Raw genomic sequence first — 18818 nt, forward strand, 5'->3', positions numbered from 1 at the left:
CACTGACTGACTGGCTGTTGTCAGCTCTAATAGTAGGGAAAACACTGACTGACTGGCTGTTGTCTGCTCTAATAGTAGGGAAAACACTGACTGACTGACTGTTGTCTGCTCTAATAGTAGGGAAAACACTGACTGCGCTGTTGTCTGCTCTAATAGTAGGGAAAACACTGACTGACTGTTGTCTGCTCTAATAGTAGGGAAAACACTGACTGGCTGTTGTCTGCTCTAATAGTAGGGAAAACACTGACTGACTGGCTGTTGTCAGCTCTAATAGTAGGGAAAACACTGACTGGCTGACTGTTGTCTGCTCTAATAGTAGGGAAAACACTGACTGACTGGCTGTTGTCAGCTCTAATAGTAGGGAAAACACTGACTGACTGACTGTTGTCAGCTCTAATAGTAGGGAAAACACTGACTGAGCTGTTGTCTGCTCTAATAGTAGGGAAAACACTGACTGAGCTGTTGTCTGCTCTAATAGTAGGGAAAACACTGACTGACTGCTGTTGTCAGCTCTAATAGTAGGGAAAACACTGACTGACTGGCTGTTGTCTGCTCTAATAGTAGGGAAAACACTGACTGACTGTTGTCTGCTCTAATAGTAGGGAAAACACTGACTGACTGTTGTCTGCTCTAATAGTAGGGAAAACACTGACTGACTGTTGTCTGCTCTAATAGTAGGGAAAACACTGACTGACTGTTGTCTGCTCTAATAGTAGGGAAAACACTGACTGACTGGCTGTTGTCAGCTCTAATAGTAGGGAAAACACTGACTGCTGACTGTTGTCAGCTCTAATAGTAGGGAAAACACTGACTGCTGACTGTTGTCAGCTCTAATAGTAGGGAAAACACTGACTGACTGTTGTCAGCTCTAATAGTAGGGAAAACACTGACTGACTGGCTGTTGTCAGCTCTAATAGTAGGGAAAACACTGACTGACTGACTGTTGTCTGCTCTAATAGTAGGGAAAACACTGACTGACTGACTGTTGTCTGCTCTAATAGTAGGGAAAACACTGACTGACTGTTGTCAGCTCTAATAGTAGGGAAAACACTGACTGACTGACTGTTGTCTGCTCTAATAGTAGGGAAAACACTGACTGACTGGCTGTTGTCTGCTCTAATAGTAGGGAAAACACTGACTGACTGGCTGTTGTCTGCTCTAATAGTAGGGAAAACACTGACTGACTGCTGTTGTCTGCTCTAATAGTAGGGAAAACACTGACTGACTGACTGTTGTCTGCTCTAATAGTAGGGAAAACACTGACTGGCTGGCTGTTGTCTGCTCTAATAGTAGGGAAAACACTGACTGACTGCTGTTGTCAGCTCTAATAGTAGGGAAAACACTGACTGACTGTTGTCAGCTCTAATAGTAGGGAAAACACTGACTGGCTGTTGTCAGCTCTAATAGTAGGGAAAACACTGACTGACTGGCTGTTGTCTGCTCTAATAGTAGGGAAAACACTGACTGCTGCTGTTGTCTGCTCTAATAGTAGGGAAAACACTGACTGACTGGCTGTTGTCTGCTCTAATAGTAGGGAAAACACTGACTGACTGTTGTCTGCTCTAATAGTAGGGAAAACACTGACTGACTGCTGTTGTCTGCTCTAATAGTAGGGAAAACACTGACTGGCTGTTGTCAGCTCTAATAGTAGGGAAAACACTGACTGACTGACTGTTGTCTGCTCTAATAGTAGGGAAAACACTGACTGACTGACTGTTGTCTGCTCTAATAGTAGGGAAAACACTGACTGACTGACTGTTGTCTGCTCTAATAGTAGGGAAAACACTGACTGGCTGTTGTCTGCTCTAATAGTAGGGAAAACACTGACTGGCTGACTGTTGTCTGCTCTAATAGTAGGGAAAACACTGACTGACTGGCTGTTGTCTGCTCTAATAGTAGGGAAAACACTGACTGGCTGGCTGTTGTCTGCTCTAATAGTAGGGAAAACACTGACTGACTGGCTGTTGTCTGCTCTAATAGTAGGGAAAACACTGACTGACTGACTGTTGTCTGCTCTAATAGTAGGGAAAACACTGACTGACTGGCTGTTGTCTGCTCTAATAGTAGGGAAAACACTGACTGACTGACTGTTGTCAGCTCTAATAGTAGGGAAAACACTGACTGGCTGTTGTCTGCTCTAATAGTAGGGAAAACACTGACTGACTGGCTGTTTTCAGCTCTAATAGTAGGGAAAACACTGACTGGCTGTTGTCAGCTCTAATAGTAGGGAAAACACTGACTGACTGACTGTTGTCAGCTCTAATAGTAGGGAAAACACTGACTGGCTGACTGTTGTCTGCTCTAATAGTAGGGAAAACACTGACTGGCTGTTGTCTGCTCTAATAGTAGGGAAAACACTGACTGACTGTTGTCAGCTCTAATAGTAGGGAAAACACTGACTGACTGACTGTTGTCAGCTCTAATAGTAGGGAAAACACTGACTGACTGGCTGTTGTCTGCTCTAATAGTAGGGAAAACACTGACTGACTGACTGTTGTCTGCTCTAATAGTAGGGAAAACACTGGCTGACTGACTGTTGTCTGCTCTAATAGTAGGGAAAACACTGACTGGCTGACTGTTGTCTGCTCTAATAGTAGGGAAAACACTGACTGACTGTTGTCTGCTCTAATAGTAGGGAAAACACTGACTGACTGACTGTTGTCAGCTCTAATAGTAGGGAAAACACTGACTGACTGACTGTTGTCTGCTCTAATAGTAGGGAAAACACTGACTGACTGGCTGTTGTCTGCTCTAATAGTAGGGAAAACACTGACTGACTGGCTGTTGTCTGCTCTAATAGTAGGGAAAACACTGACTGGCTGACTGTTGTCTGCTCTAATAGTAGGGAAAACACTGACTGGCTGTTGTCAGCTCTAATAGTAGGGAAAACACTGACTGGCTGTTGTCAGCTCTAATAGTAGGGAAAACACTGACTGGCTGACTGTTGTCTGCTCTAATAGTAGGGAAAACACTGACTGACTGACTGTTGTCAGCTCTAATAGTAGGGAAAACACTGACTGGCTGACTGTTGTCTGCTCTAATAGTAGGGAAAACACTGACTGGCTGTTGTCTGCTCTAATAGTAGGGAAAACACTGACTGGCTGTTGTCAGCTCTAATAGTAGGGAAAACACTGACTGACTGACTGTTGTCAGCTCTAATAGTAGGGAAAACACTGACTGACTGGCTGTTGTCAGCTCTAATAGTAGGGAAAACACTGACTGGCTGACTGTTGTCTGCTCTAATAGTAGGGAAAACACTGACTGGCTGTTGTCTGCTCTAATAGTAGGGAAAACACTGACTGACTGTTGTCAGCTCTAATAGTAGGGAAAACACTGACTGACTGGCTGTTGTCTGCTCTAATAGTAGGGAAAACACTGACTGACTGACTGTTGTCTGCTCTAATAGTAGGGAAAACACTGGCTGACTGACTGTTGTCTGCTCTAATAGTAGGGAAAACACTGACTGACTGTTGTCTGCTCTAATAGTAGGGAAAACACTGACTGGCTGACTGTTGTCTGCTCTAATAGTAGGGAAAACACTGACTGACTGTTGTCTGCTCTAATAGTAGGGAAAACACTGACTGACTGACTGTTGTCAGCTCTAATAGTAGGGAAAACACTGACTGACTGACTGTTGTCTGCTCTAATAGTAGGGAAAACACTGACTGGCTGTTGTCAGCTCTAATAGTAGGGAAAACACTGACTGACTGACTGTTGTCAGCTCTAATAGTAGGGAAAACACTGACTGACTGGCTGTTGTCTGCTCTAATAGTAGGGAAAACACTGACTGGCTGTTGTCAGCTCTAATAGTAGGGAAAACACTGACTGACTGACTGTTGTCAGCTCTAATAGTAGGGAAAACACTGACTGACTGTTGTCTGCTCTAATAGTAGGGAAAACACTGACTGACTGGCTGTTGTCAGCTCTAATAGTAGGGAAAACACTGACTGACTGTTGTCAGCTCTAATAGTAGGGAAAACACTGACTGGCTGTTGTCTGCTCTAATAGTAGGGAAAACACTGACTGACTGGCTGTTGTCTGCTCTAATAGTAGGGAAAACACTGACTGGCTGTTGTCTGCTCTAATAGTAGGGAAAACACTGACTGGCTGGCTGTTGTCAGCTCTAATAGTAGGGAAAACACTGACTGGCTGACTGTTGTCTGCTCTAATAGTAGGGAAAACACTGACTGACTGTTGTCAGCTCTAATAGTAGGGAAAACACTGACTGACTGACTGTTGTCAGCTCTCTGTATTGTTTGGTTGTTACTGGTCAGGTGCTCTGGGATTCTTGGCTTGACCCTTGACCCTTTGACCCCCCCCCCAGGGGTTTGGTGTGGGTGCGATGGAGGACGAGGACGATGACATCTACCACAGAGACGCCATGTCTAACTACGACACGGTGCTGGGAGGGGAGGAGCCTGGGGACGGCCTGTACGGATGGACCGCCCCCCAGCAGTACAACAGGAAGAAGACAGGTCTGAGATGACAGGAGATGGACGACTGTGGGACAGTTTCCCTGACACGGATTGAGCCTTGTCCTGGACTAAAACATATATTTTCAATGGAGAATCTTTGGGGTACCTGTTGTGTTTGTCCTGAATCTCTGGGGGAACAGGTCCTACCAGTTGTTGTCCTGAATCTCTGGGGGAACTGGTCCTACCAGTTGTGTTTGTCCTGAATCTCTGGGGGACAGGTCCTACCAGTTGTTGTCCTGAATCTCTGGGGGAACTGGTCCTACCAGTTGTGTTTGTCCTGAATCTCTGGGGGACAGGTCCTACCAGTTGTGTTTGTCCTGAATCTCTGGGGGACAGGTCCTACCAGTTGTGTTTGTCCTGAATCTCTGGGGAACAGGTCCTACCAGTTGTTGTCCTGAATCTCTGGGGGAACAGGTCCTACCAGTTGTTGTCCTTCACTATGGAAGATTATGGTTCATACATTTGTTTAGGGTTTATGTGTAAGGGACTCTCTGTGCCTATTTATTCCGTGTCAAAGTCCTGCCCATGGACATAATGTAGATCACATCAATGATGATCACTGAATATTGTTGTCTAATCCTTTCTTCCTCCTCCTTCTTCATCAGACCACAGTAAAGACGCTGCTTATCTGGGTAAAATCCTAGAAGGATTCACCCTGGCCTCCGATAAGATGGAGAACAAAACAGTAGGTTCTCGCTTTACCTAGTTTCTAAATGAATCTGTCTTCAATTACCTCAGAATTATATCACCTACATCCCCTGGCCTCCTCTCTCTCTCTTTCCCTCTCTCTTTCTCTCCCCTCTCTCGCTCTCCCCTCTCTCGCTCTCCCCTCTCTCTCTGTCTCTCTCTCTGTCTCTCTCTTTCCCCCTCTGTTTCCCCCTCTCTCTCTGTCTCTCTCTCTGTCTCTCTCTCTGTCTCTCTCTCTGTCTCTCTCTCTGTCTCTCTCTCTGTCTCTCTCCTCAGATCTTCCCTCCTCCCAACCTGCCCAGAGACTTCAGGCCGGTCCACTACTTCCGTCCAGTGGTGGACATGTCCAGCGTGAGCCCCATGGTAGCCCAGGCCCTGCAGACGTCTCGAGGACACATGGCCCAGGAAGAGCCCTCTAAGGGGGGACGCCACCAGCTGGACTCTGCCCAGAGGAGGGATCTGCTGGGGGAAGCTGCGCTGCAAGGTACATTCTTCTTCAACCTCTTGCCACAACAACAATGTTTTAATACTCGGGGGCATCTTCTCTTTATCATCTTCTCTTTATTTTTAATGAAAGCAGATCAATCTACTCACCCTGGTCTTCTCCTCGTCCATTTCCACTATTTCAATATTAAATACCTGGCTGGATTTGAAAGCTGGAGGATATTTTGGAATAAGCTCCTTTTGTATGCTTTTGTTGTCTCTAATACCTCCCCTGCCCTGTCTCCTCCTCCCCCTGCCCTGTCTCCTCCTCCCCCTGCCCTGTCTCCTCCTCCCCCCTGCCCTGTCTCCTCCTCCCCCTGCCCTGTCTCCTCCCCCCCTGCCCTGTCTCCTCCTCCCCCTGCCCTGTCTCCTCCTCCCCCCTGCCCTGTCTCCTCCTCCCCCTGCCCTGTCTCCTCCCCCTGCCCTGTCTCCTCCTCCCCCTGCCCTGTCTCCTCCCCCCCTGCCCTGTCTCCTCCCCCCCTGCCCTGTCTCCTCCCCCCCTGCCCTGTCTCCTCCTCCCCCTGCCCTGTCTCCTCCTCCCCCTGCCCTGTCTCCTCTCCTCCCCCCCCTGCCCTGTCTCCTCCTCCCCCTGCCCTGTCTCCTCCTCCCCCTGCCCTGTCTCCTCCTCCCCCTGCCCTGTCTCCTCCTCCCCCTGCCCTGTCTCCTCCTCCCCCTGCCCTGTCTCCTCCCCCCCTGCCCTGTCTCCTCCTCCCCCTGCCCTGTCTCCTCCTCCCCCTGCCCTGTCTCCTCCTCCCCCTGCCCTGTCTCCTCCTCCCCCTGCCCTGTCTCCTCCTCCCCCTGCCCTGTCTCCTCCTCCCCCTGCCCTGTCTCCTCCTCCCCTGCCCTGTCTCCTCCTCCCCCTGCCCTGTCTCCTCCTCCCCCTGCCCTGTCTCCTCCTCCCCCTGCCCTGTCTCCTCCTCCCCCTGCCCTGTCTCCTCCTCCCCTGCCCTGTCTCCTCCTCCCCCTGCCCTGTCTCCTCCTCCCCCTGCCCTGTCTCCTCCTCCCCCTGCCCTGTCTCCTCCTCCCCCTGCCCTGTCTCCTCCTCCCCCTGCCCTGTCTCCTCCTCCCCTGCCCTGTCTCCTCCTCCCCCTGCCCTGTCTCCTCCTCCCCCTGCCCTGTCTCCTCCTCCCCCTGCCCTGTCTCCTCCTCCTCCCTGCCCTGTCTCCTCCTCCCCCTGCCCTGTCTCCTCCCCCCCTGCCCTGTCTCCTCCTCCCCCTGCCCTGTCTCCTCCTCCCCCTGCCCTGTCTCCTCCTCCCCCTGCCCTGTCTCCCCCCCCCTGCCCTGTCTCCTCCCCCCCTGCCCTGTCTCCTCCTCCCCCTGCCCTGTCTCCTCCTCCCCCTGCCCTGTCTCCTCCCCCCCCTGCCCTGTCTCCTCCCCCCCTGCCCTGTCTCCTCCTCCCCCTGCCCTGTCTCCTCCCCCCTGCCCTGTCCTCCTCCCCCCCTGCCCTGTCTCCTCCCCCCCCCTGCCCTGTCTCCTCCTCCCCCTGCCCTGTCTCCTCCCCCCCTGCCCTGTCCTCCTCCCTCCCCCTGCCCTGTCTCCTCCCCCCCTGCCCTGTCTCCTCCCCCCCTGCCCTGTCTCCTCCCCCCTGCCCTGTCTCCTCCCCCCCTGCCCTCGTCTCCTCCCCCCCTGCCCTGTCTCCTCCCCTCCCTGCCCTGCTCTCCTCCCCTCCCCTGCCCTGTCTCCTCCCCTGCCCTGCCCTGTCTCCTCCCCTCCCCTGCCCTGTCTCCTCCCCTCCCTGCCCTGTCCCCTCCCCTCCCTGCCCTGTCCCCTCCCCTCCCTGCCCTGTCCTCCTCCCCTCCCCTGCCCTGTCTCCTCCCCTGTCCTCCTCCCTCCAGGCCCCAGCTCTGTGTTTGACCTGCTGAAGGTTGAGGACAGAGAGAGACTCTGCGGCCTACGGAGGCCCTCCTCAGATACCAGCTCAGGCCCCAGACAGCTCACCCCTGGCTGGTCCTCCCCTGTCCTCCCCCCTCCAGGCCCCAGACAGCTCACCCCTGGCTGGTCCTCCCCTGTCCTCCCCCCTCCAGGCCCCAGACAGCTCACCCCTGGGGAGGCCAGAGCAGCTGTGGTGGCTGCAGCAGCCAGAGCCTCGGCCCAGAAGGCCCTGTCTAGCAGGTAAACCTTTTTATGTCTGTCTGTCTCACCATGTCTGAACCATCTCTGTGTTCTGTGTTGTAGTCCTGTCTTGTATTGTAGTCGTGTTCTATATTGTAGTCCTGTGTTCTGTATTGTAGTCCTGTGTCTTGTATTGTAGTCTTGTAGTCCTGTGTTCTATATTGTAGTCCTGTCTTCTGTGTTGTAGTCCTGTCTTGTATTGTAGTCGTGTTCTATATTGTAGTCCTGTGTTCTGTATTGTAGTCCTGTGTCTTGTATTGTAGTCCAGTCTTCTATATTGTGTGTTGTAGTCCTGTGTTCTGTATTGTAGTCCTGTGTCTTGTATTGTAGTCCTGTGTCTTGTATTGTAGTCCTGTGTCTTGTATTGTAGTCCTGTGTCTTGTATTGTAGTCCTGTCTTCTATATCTTGTATTGTAGTCCTGTCTTCTATATCTTGTATTGTAGTCCTGTGTCTTGTATTGTAGTCCTGTCTTCTATATCTTGTATTTTAGTCCAGTGTCTTCTATATCTTGTATTGTAGTCCTGTGTCTTGTATTGTAGTCCTGTCTTCTATATATTGTATTGTAGTCCAGTCTTCTATATTGTGTGTTGTAGTCCTGTGTTCTGTATTGTAGTCCTGTGTCTTGTATTGTAGTCCTGTGTCTTGTATTGTAGTCCTGTGTCTTGTATTGTAGTCCTGTGTTCTGTATTGTAGTCCTGTGTTCTGTATTGTAGTCCTGTGTCTTGTATTGTAGTCCTGTGTTCTGTATTGTAGTCCTTTGTCTTGTATTGTAGTCCTGTGTTCTGTATTGTAGTCCTGTGTCTTGTATTGTAGTCCTGTGTCTTGTATTGTAGTCCTGTGTTCTGTATTGTAGTCTTGTATTGTAGTCCTGTGTTCTGTATTGTAGTCCTGTGTCTTGTATTGTAGTCCTGTGTCTTGTATTGTAGTTCTGTATTGTAGTCCTGTGTCTTGTATTGTAGTCCTGTGTCTTGTATTGTAGTTCTGTATTGTAGTCCTGTGTCTTGTATTGTAGTCCTGTCTTCTATATCTTGTATTGTAGTCCTGTGTCTTGTATTGTAGTCCTGTGTTCTGTATTGTAGTCTTGTATTGTAGTCCTGTGTTCTGTATTGTAGTCCTGTGTCTTGTATTGTAGTCCTGTGTCTTGTATTGTAGTTCTGTATTGTAGTCCTGTGTCTTGTATTGTAGTCCTGTCTTCTATATCTTGTATTGTAGTCCTGTGTCTTGTGTTGTAGTCCTGTGTCTTGTGTTGTAGTCCGGTGTTCAGTGTCTTGTATTATAAACTGGGTGTTTCGAGCCCTGAATGCTGATTGGCTGTCAGCTGTGGTATACCAGAGGTATGACAAAACAATGCACTGATAGGTCTCGCATGGCTCTCATCTACAATATCCTGCTGCTCCTGGTAACATCAGATCACTGAGTCTCAGTTTAAATCCATCCAGGTTTGCTCCTCAATCAGAGCAGCTGCAGCAGGAAGCTCTGAGTGTGTGGAGCGGTCCGACAGCTCAGGCCCAGACAGGACAGACCTTCAAACCCTTTGAGAGGACCCCTCATAAACAGGCCCGATACGACCTCTACATAGACCAGCTCAAACAGGGAGACAGAGGTACGGAGGCTGCATGGTGTCAAACAGATACAATGGACTTTTATTCTATGAAACGGAGAGGCTCTTTCGAAAAACAGACCTGGAGACGGGAGGTACAGAGAACTGATTTTTGACTGCCATTTTTAACAAAGACAAAAGTGCTTGACAATGACAATCTGGTATTGTAATGTTATTGTGGTCCTGTTAAGACAATAAAACCACATACTTGTCATGTGGATCACAGACATGGACAACCTTTAAAAAAAAAAAAAAAAAAAACGTTCTGAAGAATCATCCCACGTTCTAATTTTAGGGCACTCCTCTCCCATCGTGCGTTTTTATCCACTAAGATTCCAATTATGTTTTTTTTTTATTTTTTTTTATCCTCACCGTCTAACCCTCTCCTCAACTCTGTCCAGACGCCCTGGAGTTGAGCTTGGACCCCACCATGACAGAGTGGGAGAGAGGGAGAGAGAGGGACGAGTTCGTCCGCGCTGCTCTCCTCTACAAGCCCAGCAGCTCGTCTCTGTCCTGTCGCTTCACCAGAGGGAAACAGGACGACGGTGTGGAGGCAGACACTGTGGAGGTGACACGAGATCAGGAGGTAGGCAGCTCTCTCCACAGCTTCACCGTTAATGTTGAAAGGATTGTGGGTAATCAATACTGAGGAGAGATCAGGAGGTAGGCAGCTCTCTCCACAGCTTCACCGTTAATGTTGAAAGGATTGTGGGTAATCAATACTGAGGAGAGATCAGGAGGTAGGCAGCTCTCTCCACAGCTTCACCGTTAATGTTGTACCTGGCCTTACTTCCTTGTCCGTCTCTGTTAATACCTGGCCTTACTTCCTTGTCCGTCTCTGTTAATACCTGGCCTTACTTCCTTGTCCGTCTCTGTTAATACCTGGCCTTACTTCCTTGTCCGTCTCTGTTAATACCTGGCCTTACTTCCTTGTTCGTCTCTGTTAATACCTGGACTTACTTCCTTGTTCGTCTCTGTTAATACCTGGCCTTACTTCCTTGTCCGTCTCTGTTAATACCTGGCCTTACTTCCTTGTCCGTCTCTGTTAATACCTGGCCTTACTTCCTTGTCCGTCTCTGTTAATACCTGGCCTTACTTCCTTGTCCGTCTCTGTTAATACCTGGCCTCACTTCCTTGTCCGTCTCTGTTAATACCTGGCCTTACTTCCTTGTCCGTCTCTGTTAATACCTGGCCTCACTTCCTTGTCCGTCTCTGTTAATACCTGGCCTCACTTCCTTGTCCGTCTCTGTTAATACCTGGCCTTACTTCCTTGTCCGTCTCTGTTAATACCTGGCCTTACTTCCTTGTCCGTCTCTGTTAATACCTGGCCTTACTTCCTTGTCCGTCTCTGTTAATACCTGGCCTTACTTCCTTGTTCGTCTCTGTTAATACCTGGCCTTACTTCCTTGTCCGTCTCTGTTAATACCTGGCCTTACTTCCTTGTCCGTCTCTGTTAATACCTGGCCTTACTTCCTTGTCCGTCTCTGTTAATACCTGGCCTTACTTCCTTGTTCATCTCTGTTAATACCTGGCCTTACTTCCTTGTCCGTCTCTGTTAATACCTGGACTTACTTCCTTGTTCGTCTCTGTTAATACCTGGCCTTACTTCCTTGTCCGTCTCTGTTAATACCTGGCCTTACTTCCTTGTCCGTCTCTGTTAATACCTGGCCTTACTTCCTTGTCCGTCTCTGTTAATACCTGGCCTTACTTCCTTGTCCGTCTCTGTTAATACCTGGCCTTACTTCCTTGTTCGTCTCTGTTAATACCTGGCCTTACTTCCTTGTCCGTCTCTGTTAATACCTGGACTCACTTCCTTGTCCGTCTCTGTTAATACCTGGCCTTACTTCCTTGTCCGTCTCTGTTAATACCTGGCCTTACTTCCTTGTCCGTCTCTGTTAATACCTGGCCTTACTTCCTTGTCCGTCTCTGTTAATACCTGGCCTTACTTCCTTGTTCGTCTCTGTTAATACCTGGCCTTACTTCCTTGTCCGTCTCTGTTAATACCTGGCCTTACTTCCTTGTCCGTCTCTGTTAATACCTGGCCTTACTTCCTTGTCCGTCTCTGTTAATACCTGGCCTTACTTCCTTGTCCGTCTCTGTTAATACCTGGCCTTACTTCCTTGTCCGTCTCTGTTAATACCTGGCCTTACTTCCTTGTCCGTCTCTGTTAATACCTGGCCTTACTTCCTTGTCCGTCTCTGTTAATACCTGGCCTTACTTCCTTGTTCGTCTCTGTTAATACCTGGCCTTACTTCCTTGTCCGTCTCTGTTAATACCTGGCCTTACTTCCTTGTCCGTCTCTGTTAATACCTGGACTTACTTCCTTGTCCGTCTCTGTTAATACCTGGACTTACTTCCTTGTCCGTCTCTGTTAATACCTGGACTTACTTCCTTGTTCGTCTCTGTTAATACCTGGACTTACTTCCTTGTTCGTCTCTGTTAATACCTGGCCTTACTTCCTTGTCCGTCTCTGTTTATACCTGGTTTTGTGTCATAATGTGCCTTGCAATAATTGCTTACAGTAATAAAATTCAACATATCACAACAGCTTGAGTGTAGAGTTTCAATAAACCCGTAGGCCATATTTTGGCTCAGCTTTATAACCACTGCATCGGTGTTGTGGACATGAGCCCCAGTGTCTTTTGTTAGCGGCTGGTAGTGAACAACGACGGGGGGGAGGAGGAATCCCTGACCTAATTTAGACTCAAGGGATTGTTATACAGATGGAATTAGTGTCAGAAACCACCTGCAGGATGAACCCATATTCTGTCATAACAGTCAGAGAAAGTATTGTTGTTTTTTTTCGCTGTCCGTCTGAGCTAACAACCAAAACACACAGAGGTATATTTCTATACGTTAAGAATGACAAATCCATTGTGGTTTTATTGCTAAATGTCTATTATAAATCACACTTTGACTTTTACAGACCCGTCAATGTGGATGGATACTGTATTCTAAATGATGGCCTGGCCCGTACGCAGGAGCGTTAGGCCAGTAATCCAAAAGGTTGATGGTTCGAATCCCTGAGCCGATTTGGTAAAAAAAAAAAAAAAAAATAGAACTGTTAATGTTCCCTTGGCACTCGGCCCTAATTGCTCCTCTAAGTCGCTCTGGGTGAGTGTCCGCTATCCAGGATTGGGGTTTACAGGCTGGGCATCCAGGATTGGGGTTTACAGGCTGGGCATCCAGGATTGGGGTTTACAGGCTGGGCATCCAGGATTGGGGTTTACAGGCTGGGCATCCAGGATTGGGGTTTACAGGCTGGGCATCCAGGATTGGGGTTTAGTGAGAACTGCCTCAGCCTCCCCAAAAGATTGGGGTTTACAGGCTGGGCATCCAGGATTGGGGTTTACAGGCTGAGCATCCAGGATTGGGCATGAGGCTCAGTGGGTTGATCCTGTTGCTGTCCCCAGTCCACCTGGCCGTGCTGCTGCTCCAGTTTCAACTGTTCTGCCTGCGGCTATGGAACCCTGACCTGTTCACCGGACATGCTACCTGTCCCAGACCTGCTGTCCCAGACCTGCTGGAACCCTGACCTGTTCACCGGACGTGCTACCTGTCCCAGACCTGCTGTTTTCAACTCTCTAGAGACAGCAGGAGCGGTAGAGATACTCTGAATGATCGGCTATGAAAAGCCAACTGACATTTACTCCTGAGGTGCTGACCTGTTGAACCCTCGACAACCACTGTGATTATTATTATCTGACCCTGCTGGTCGTCTATGAACATTTGAACATCTTGGCCATGTTCTGTTATAATATCCACCCGGCACAGCCAGAAGAGGACTGGCCACCCCTCATAGCCTGGTTCCTCTCTAGGTTTCTTCCTAGGTTCTGGCCTTTCTAGGGAGTTTTTCCAGGGAGTTTTTCCTAGCCACCCCTCATAGCCTGGTTCCTCTCTAGGTTTCTTCCTAGGTTCTGGCCTTTCTAGGGAGTTTTTCCTAGCCACCGTGCTTCTACACCTGCATTGCTTGCTGTTTTGGGGGGTTTTAGGCTGGGTTTCTGTACAGCACTTTGAGATGTCAGCTGATGTAAGAAAGGCTTTTATAAATACATTTGATTTGATCCTTTTGTTTTGCCTTTTTTTGTCTTCAGAATGATGTGGATGACAAGCAGGAAGCCGTAAAGATGAAGATGTTTGGAAAACTGACCAGAGACTCGTTTGAATGGCACCCTGACAAACTGCTCTGCAAGAGGTTCAATGTACCTGACCCCTATCCTGGGTACGACACACACACACACCACACACACACACGGTTAGTCAGATATAATTGTTGTTGTTTATCCAGGTCAGGGTTTATCAGATATAACTTGTTGTTTATCCAGGTCAGGGTTTATCAGATATAACTTGTTGTTGTTTATCCAGGTCAGGGTTTGTGGGAATGCCCAAAGTGAAGAGAGACAAGTTCTCTGTGTTCAACTTCCTGACTGTATCAGAGAGTCCAACAGCTAGTGCTTCCCCCGCTCCACAAGGTAACAAACAATCAGTTCCACTTCATCCAGACACTTCACATTTTATCTCAAGTGTTACGGGGAGAATATCAGAGCGTCGTGGCGTTGACTATCATTAAATGTTAAGGCTGTATATTATCAAATAAATTCTCTGTTTTAATTACGCGATTTAAACTTAATCATGTAACTTTAATTAACTAGGAAGTCGGCACCACGGGAGTCTTTATTTCCCGATTTAACTCTTCCGATATTTTCATATCTTATCGATTAGTCACTTGTTAATGTGTTAATGTGTTATTACCTCTTCAGTCTCATTACTGAACGTCTCAAACCCTTGGACATTTTGTGGTGGTTTATTTCTGTCTTATCAAATGAGGAGAGAGAAACCTTTCACACCAGTCAGAGTTATACTCAAACTACATCTTTAATAATAAGGCCCTACGTCTCTCTGTCCCTCTCTGTGTAAACCTGGCCCCTACGTCTCTCTCTGTCCCTCTCTGTGTAAACCTGGCCCCTACGTCTCTCTCTGTCCCTCTCTGTGTAAACCTGGCCCCTACGTCTCTCTCTGTCCCTCTCTGTGTAAACCTGGCCCCTACATCTCTCTCTGTCCCTCTCTGTGTAAACCTGGCCCCTACGTCTCTCTCTGTCCCTCTCTGTGTAAACCTGGCCCCTACGTCTCTGTCCCTCTCTGTGTAAACCTGGCCCCTACGTCTCTCTCTGTCCCTCTCTGTGTAAACCTGGCCCCTACGTCTCTCTCTGTCCCTCTCTGTGTAAACCTGGGCCCTTCATCTCTCTGTCCCTCTCTGTGTAAACCTGGCCCCTACTTCTCTCTGTCCCTCTCTGTGTAAACCTGGCCCCTACGTCTCTCTGTCCCTCTCTGTGTAAACCTGGGCCCTTCATCTCTGTCCCTCTCTGTGTAAACCTGGGCCCTTCATCTCTCTGTCCCTCTCTGTGTAAACCTGGCCCCTACTTCTCTCTGTCCCTCTCTGTGTAAACCTGGCCCCTACGTCTCTGTCCCTCTCTGTGTAAACCTGGCCCTTCATATCTCTTTCCCTCTCTGTGTAAACCTGGCCCCTACGTCTCTCTCTGTCCCTCTCTGTGTAAACCTGGCCCCTACGTCTCTCTCTGTCCCTCTCTGTGTAAACCTGGGCCCTTCGTCTCTCTGTCCCTCTCTGTGTAAACCTGGCCCCTACGTCTCTCTCTGTCCCTCTCTGTGTAAACCTGGCCCCTACGTCTCTCTGTCCCTCTCTGTGTAGGTGTGAAGCCCTCTGAGCCAGGGAAGAGGTCCAGGTGGGATGTGTCTGGCCAGGCTGGGGACGAGGACAGGAAGGAGAAGGATCCAATCAGTGATTTCCTCAGTGTGGCTCGTATTGAAGCCTCTGGGTCAGGACCGGACACCTCTACTACTGATGGCCCTACAACGGATCCTACTGTAGAGGTACTGGTACCATCCTACTACATACATCACTGATCCTACTGTAGAGGTACTGGTACCATCCTACTGCACTACATCACGGATCCTACTGTAGAGGTACTGGTACCATCCTACTACATACATCACTGATCCTACTGTAGAGGTACTGGTACCATCCTACTACACTACATCACTGATCCTACTGTAGAGGTACTGGTACCATCCTACTACATACATCACTGATCCTACTGTAGAGGTACTGGTACCATCCTACTACACTACATCACTGATCCTACTGTAGAGGTACTGGTACCATCCTACTACATACAACACTGATCCTACTGTAGAGGTACTGGTACCATCCTACTACATACAACACTGATCCTACTGTAGAGGTACTGGTACCATCCTACTACACTACATCACTGATCCTACTGTAGAGGTACTGGTACCATCCTACTACACTACACCACTGATCCTACTGTAGAGGTACTGGTACCATCCTACTACACTACATCACTGATCCTACTGTAGAGGTACTGGTACCATCCTACTACATACACCACTGATCCTACTGTAGAGGTACTGGTACCATCCTACTACATACAACACTGATCCTACTGTAGAGGTACTGGTACCATCCTACTACATACACCACTGATCCTACTGTAGAGGTACTGGTACCATCCTACTACATACACCACTGATCCTACTGTAGAGGTACTGGTACCATCCTACTACACTACATACATCACTGATCCTACTGTAGAGGTACTGGTACCATCCTACTACACTACATACAACACTGATCCTACTGTAGAGGTACTGGTACCATCCTACTACACTACATCACTGATCCTACTGTAGAGGTACTGGTACCATCCTACTACACTACATCACTGATCCTACTGTAGAGGTACTGGTACCATCCTACTACACTACATCACTGATCCTACTGTAGAGGTACTGGTACCATCCTACTACATACATCACTGATCCTACTGTAGAGGTACTGGTACCATCCTACTACACTACATCACTGATCCTACTGTAGAGGTACTGGTACCATCCTACTACATACATCACTGATCCTACTGTAGAGGTACTGGTACCATCCTACTACACTACATCACTGATCCTACTGTAGAGGTACTGGTACCATCCTACTACCACTACACCACTGATCCTACTGTAGAGGTACTGGTACCATCCTACTACACTACATCACTGATCCTACTGTAGAGGTACTGGTACCATCCTACTACACTACACCACTGATCCTACTGTAGAGGTACTGGTACCATCCTACTACACTACATACACACTGATCCTACTGTAGAGGTACTGGTACCATCCTACTACACTACATCACTGATCCTACTGTAGAGGTACTGGTACCATCCTACTACACTACATACACCACTGATCCTACTGTAGAGGTACTGGTACCATCCTACTACACTACATACACTGATCCTACTGTAGAGGTACTGGTACCATCCTACTACATACATCACTGATCCTACTGTAGAGGTACTGGTACCATCCTACTACACTACACCACTGATCCTACTGTAGAGGTACTGGTACCATCCTACTACACTACATCACTGATCCTACTGTAGAGGTACTGGTACCATCCTACTACACTACATACATCACTGATCCTACTGTAGAGGTACTGGTACCATCCTACTACACTACATACACTGATCCTACTGTAGAGGTACTGGTACCATCCTACTACACTACATCACTGATCCTACTGTAGAGGTACTGGTACCATCCTACTACACTACATCACTGATCCTACTGTAGAGGTACTGGTACCATCCTACTACACTACATACACTGATCCTACTGTAGAGGTACTGGTACCATCCTACTACACTACATCACTGATCCTACTGTAGAGGTACTGGTACCATCCTACTACACTACATACATCACTGATCCTACTGTAGAGGTACTGGTACCATCCTACTACACTACATACACTGATCCTACTGTAGAGGTACTGGTACCATCCTACTACACTACATCACTGATCCTACTGTAGAGGTACTGGTACCATCCTACTACACTACATCACTGATCCTACTGTAGAGGTACTGGTACCATCCTACTACACTACATCACTCTGAATCCTACTGTAGAGGTACTGGTACCATCCTACTACACTACATACATCACTGATCCTACTGTAGAGGTACTGGTACCATCCTACTACACTACATACATCACTGATCCTACTGTAGAGGTACTGGTACCATCCTACTACACTACATCACTGATCCTACTGTAGAGGTACTGGTACCATCCTACTACACTACATCACTGATCCTACTGTAGAGGTACTGGTACCATCCTACTACACTACATCACTGATCCTACTGTAGAGGTACTGGTACCATCCTACTACATACAACACTGATCCTACTGTAGAGGTACTGGTACCATCCTACTACACTACAACACTGATCCTACTGTAGAGGTACTGGTACCATCCTACTACATACATCACTGATCCTACTGTAGAGGTACTGGTACCATCCTACTACACTACATCACTGATCCTACTGTAGAGGTACTGGTACCATCCTACTACACTACATCACTGATCCTACTGTAGAGGTACTGGTACCATCCTACTACACTACATACATCACTGATCCTACTGTAGAGGTACTGGTACCATCCTACTACACTACATCACTGATCCTACTGTAGAGAGGTACTGGTACCATCCTACTACACTACATCACTGATCCTACTGTAGAGGTACTGGTACCATCCTACTACATACATCACTGATCCTACTGTAGAGGTACTGGTACCATCCTACTACATACATCACTGATCCTACTGTAGAGGTACTGGTACCATCCTACTACACTACATCACTGATCCTACTGTAGAGGTACTGGTACCATCCTACTACATACATCACTGATCCTACTGTAGAGGTACTGGTACCATCCTACTACATACATCACTGATCCTACTGTAGAGGTACTGGTACCATCCTACTACACTACACCACTGATCCTACTGTAGAGGTACTGGTACCATCCTACTACACTACATCACTGATCCTACTGTAGAGGTACTGGTACCATCCTACTACATACAACACTGATCCTACTGTAGAGGTACTGGTACCATCCCTACTACACTACATCACTGATCCTACTGTAGAGGTACTGGTACCATCCTACTGCACTACATCACTGATCCTACTGTAGAGGTACTGGTACCATCCTACTACATACATCACTGATCCTACTGTAGAGGTACTGGTACCATCCTACTGCACTACTTTGACAGTCCACTGTAATACTGAGAGGTTTGACAGTCCACTGAAATACTAAAAGGTTTGACAGTCTACTGTAATACTGAGAGGTTTGACAGTCCACTGTAATACTGAGAGGTTTGACAGTCCACTGTAATACTGAGAGGTTTGACAGTCCACTGTAATACTGAGAGGTTTGACAGTCCACTGTAATACTGAGAGGTTTGACAGATGTAACAGTCCACTGTAATACTGAGAGGTTTGACAGTCCACTGTAATACTGAGAGGTTTGACAGATGTAAC

General features: G+C 48.1%; 1 protein-coding gene and 1 long non-coding RNA gene across 5 annotated transcripts in view; both read left to right on the forward strand.

The window, feature by feature from the left end:
- gpatch1 (G patch domain containing 1) overlaps positions 1–18818 on the forward strand; it is a 46866-nt gene that overhangs the window by 23092 nt on the left and 4956 nt on the right. For all 4 annotated transcript variants that reach the window (XM_082969861.1, XM_082969863.1, XM_082969862.1 and 1 more), the window contains exons 8-16: positions 4325–4475; positions 5081–5160; positions 5439–5646; positions 7481–7757; positions 9198–9361; positions 9760–9944; positions 13453–13580; positions 13724–13830; positions 15066–15247. In XM_082969861.1, coding sequence (XP_082825987.1) covers positions 4325–4475; positions 5081–5160; positions 5439–5646; positions 7481–7757; positions 9198–9361; positions 9760–9944; positions 13453–13580; positions 13724–13830; positions 15066–15247 — 1482 coding nt within the window. The remainder of the gene's footprint in view (positions 1–4324; positions 4476–5080; positions 5161–5438; positions 5647–7480; positions 7758–9197; positions 9362–9759; positions 9945–13452; positions 13581–13723; positions 13831–15065; positions 15248–18818) is intronic.
- LOC145864296 (uncharacterized) lies at positions 15349–16392 on the forward strand. The gene is made up of 3 exons (XR_014382872.1): positions 15349–15433; positions 15480–16279; positions 16326–16392. It is a non-coding gene; the product is annotated as an uncharacterized LOC145864296 (long non-coding RNA).

Source organism: Salmo salar, chromosome 26, assembly GCF_965601325.2.
Source record: "Salmo salar chromosome 26, fSalSal1, whole genome shotgun sequence".
Taxonomy (NCBI): domain Eukaryota; kingdom Metazoa; phylum Chordata; class Actinopteri; order Salmoniformes; family Salmonidae; genus Salmo; species Salmo salar.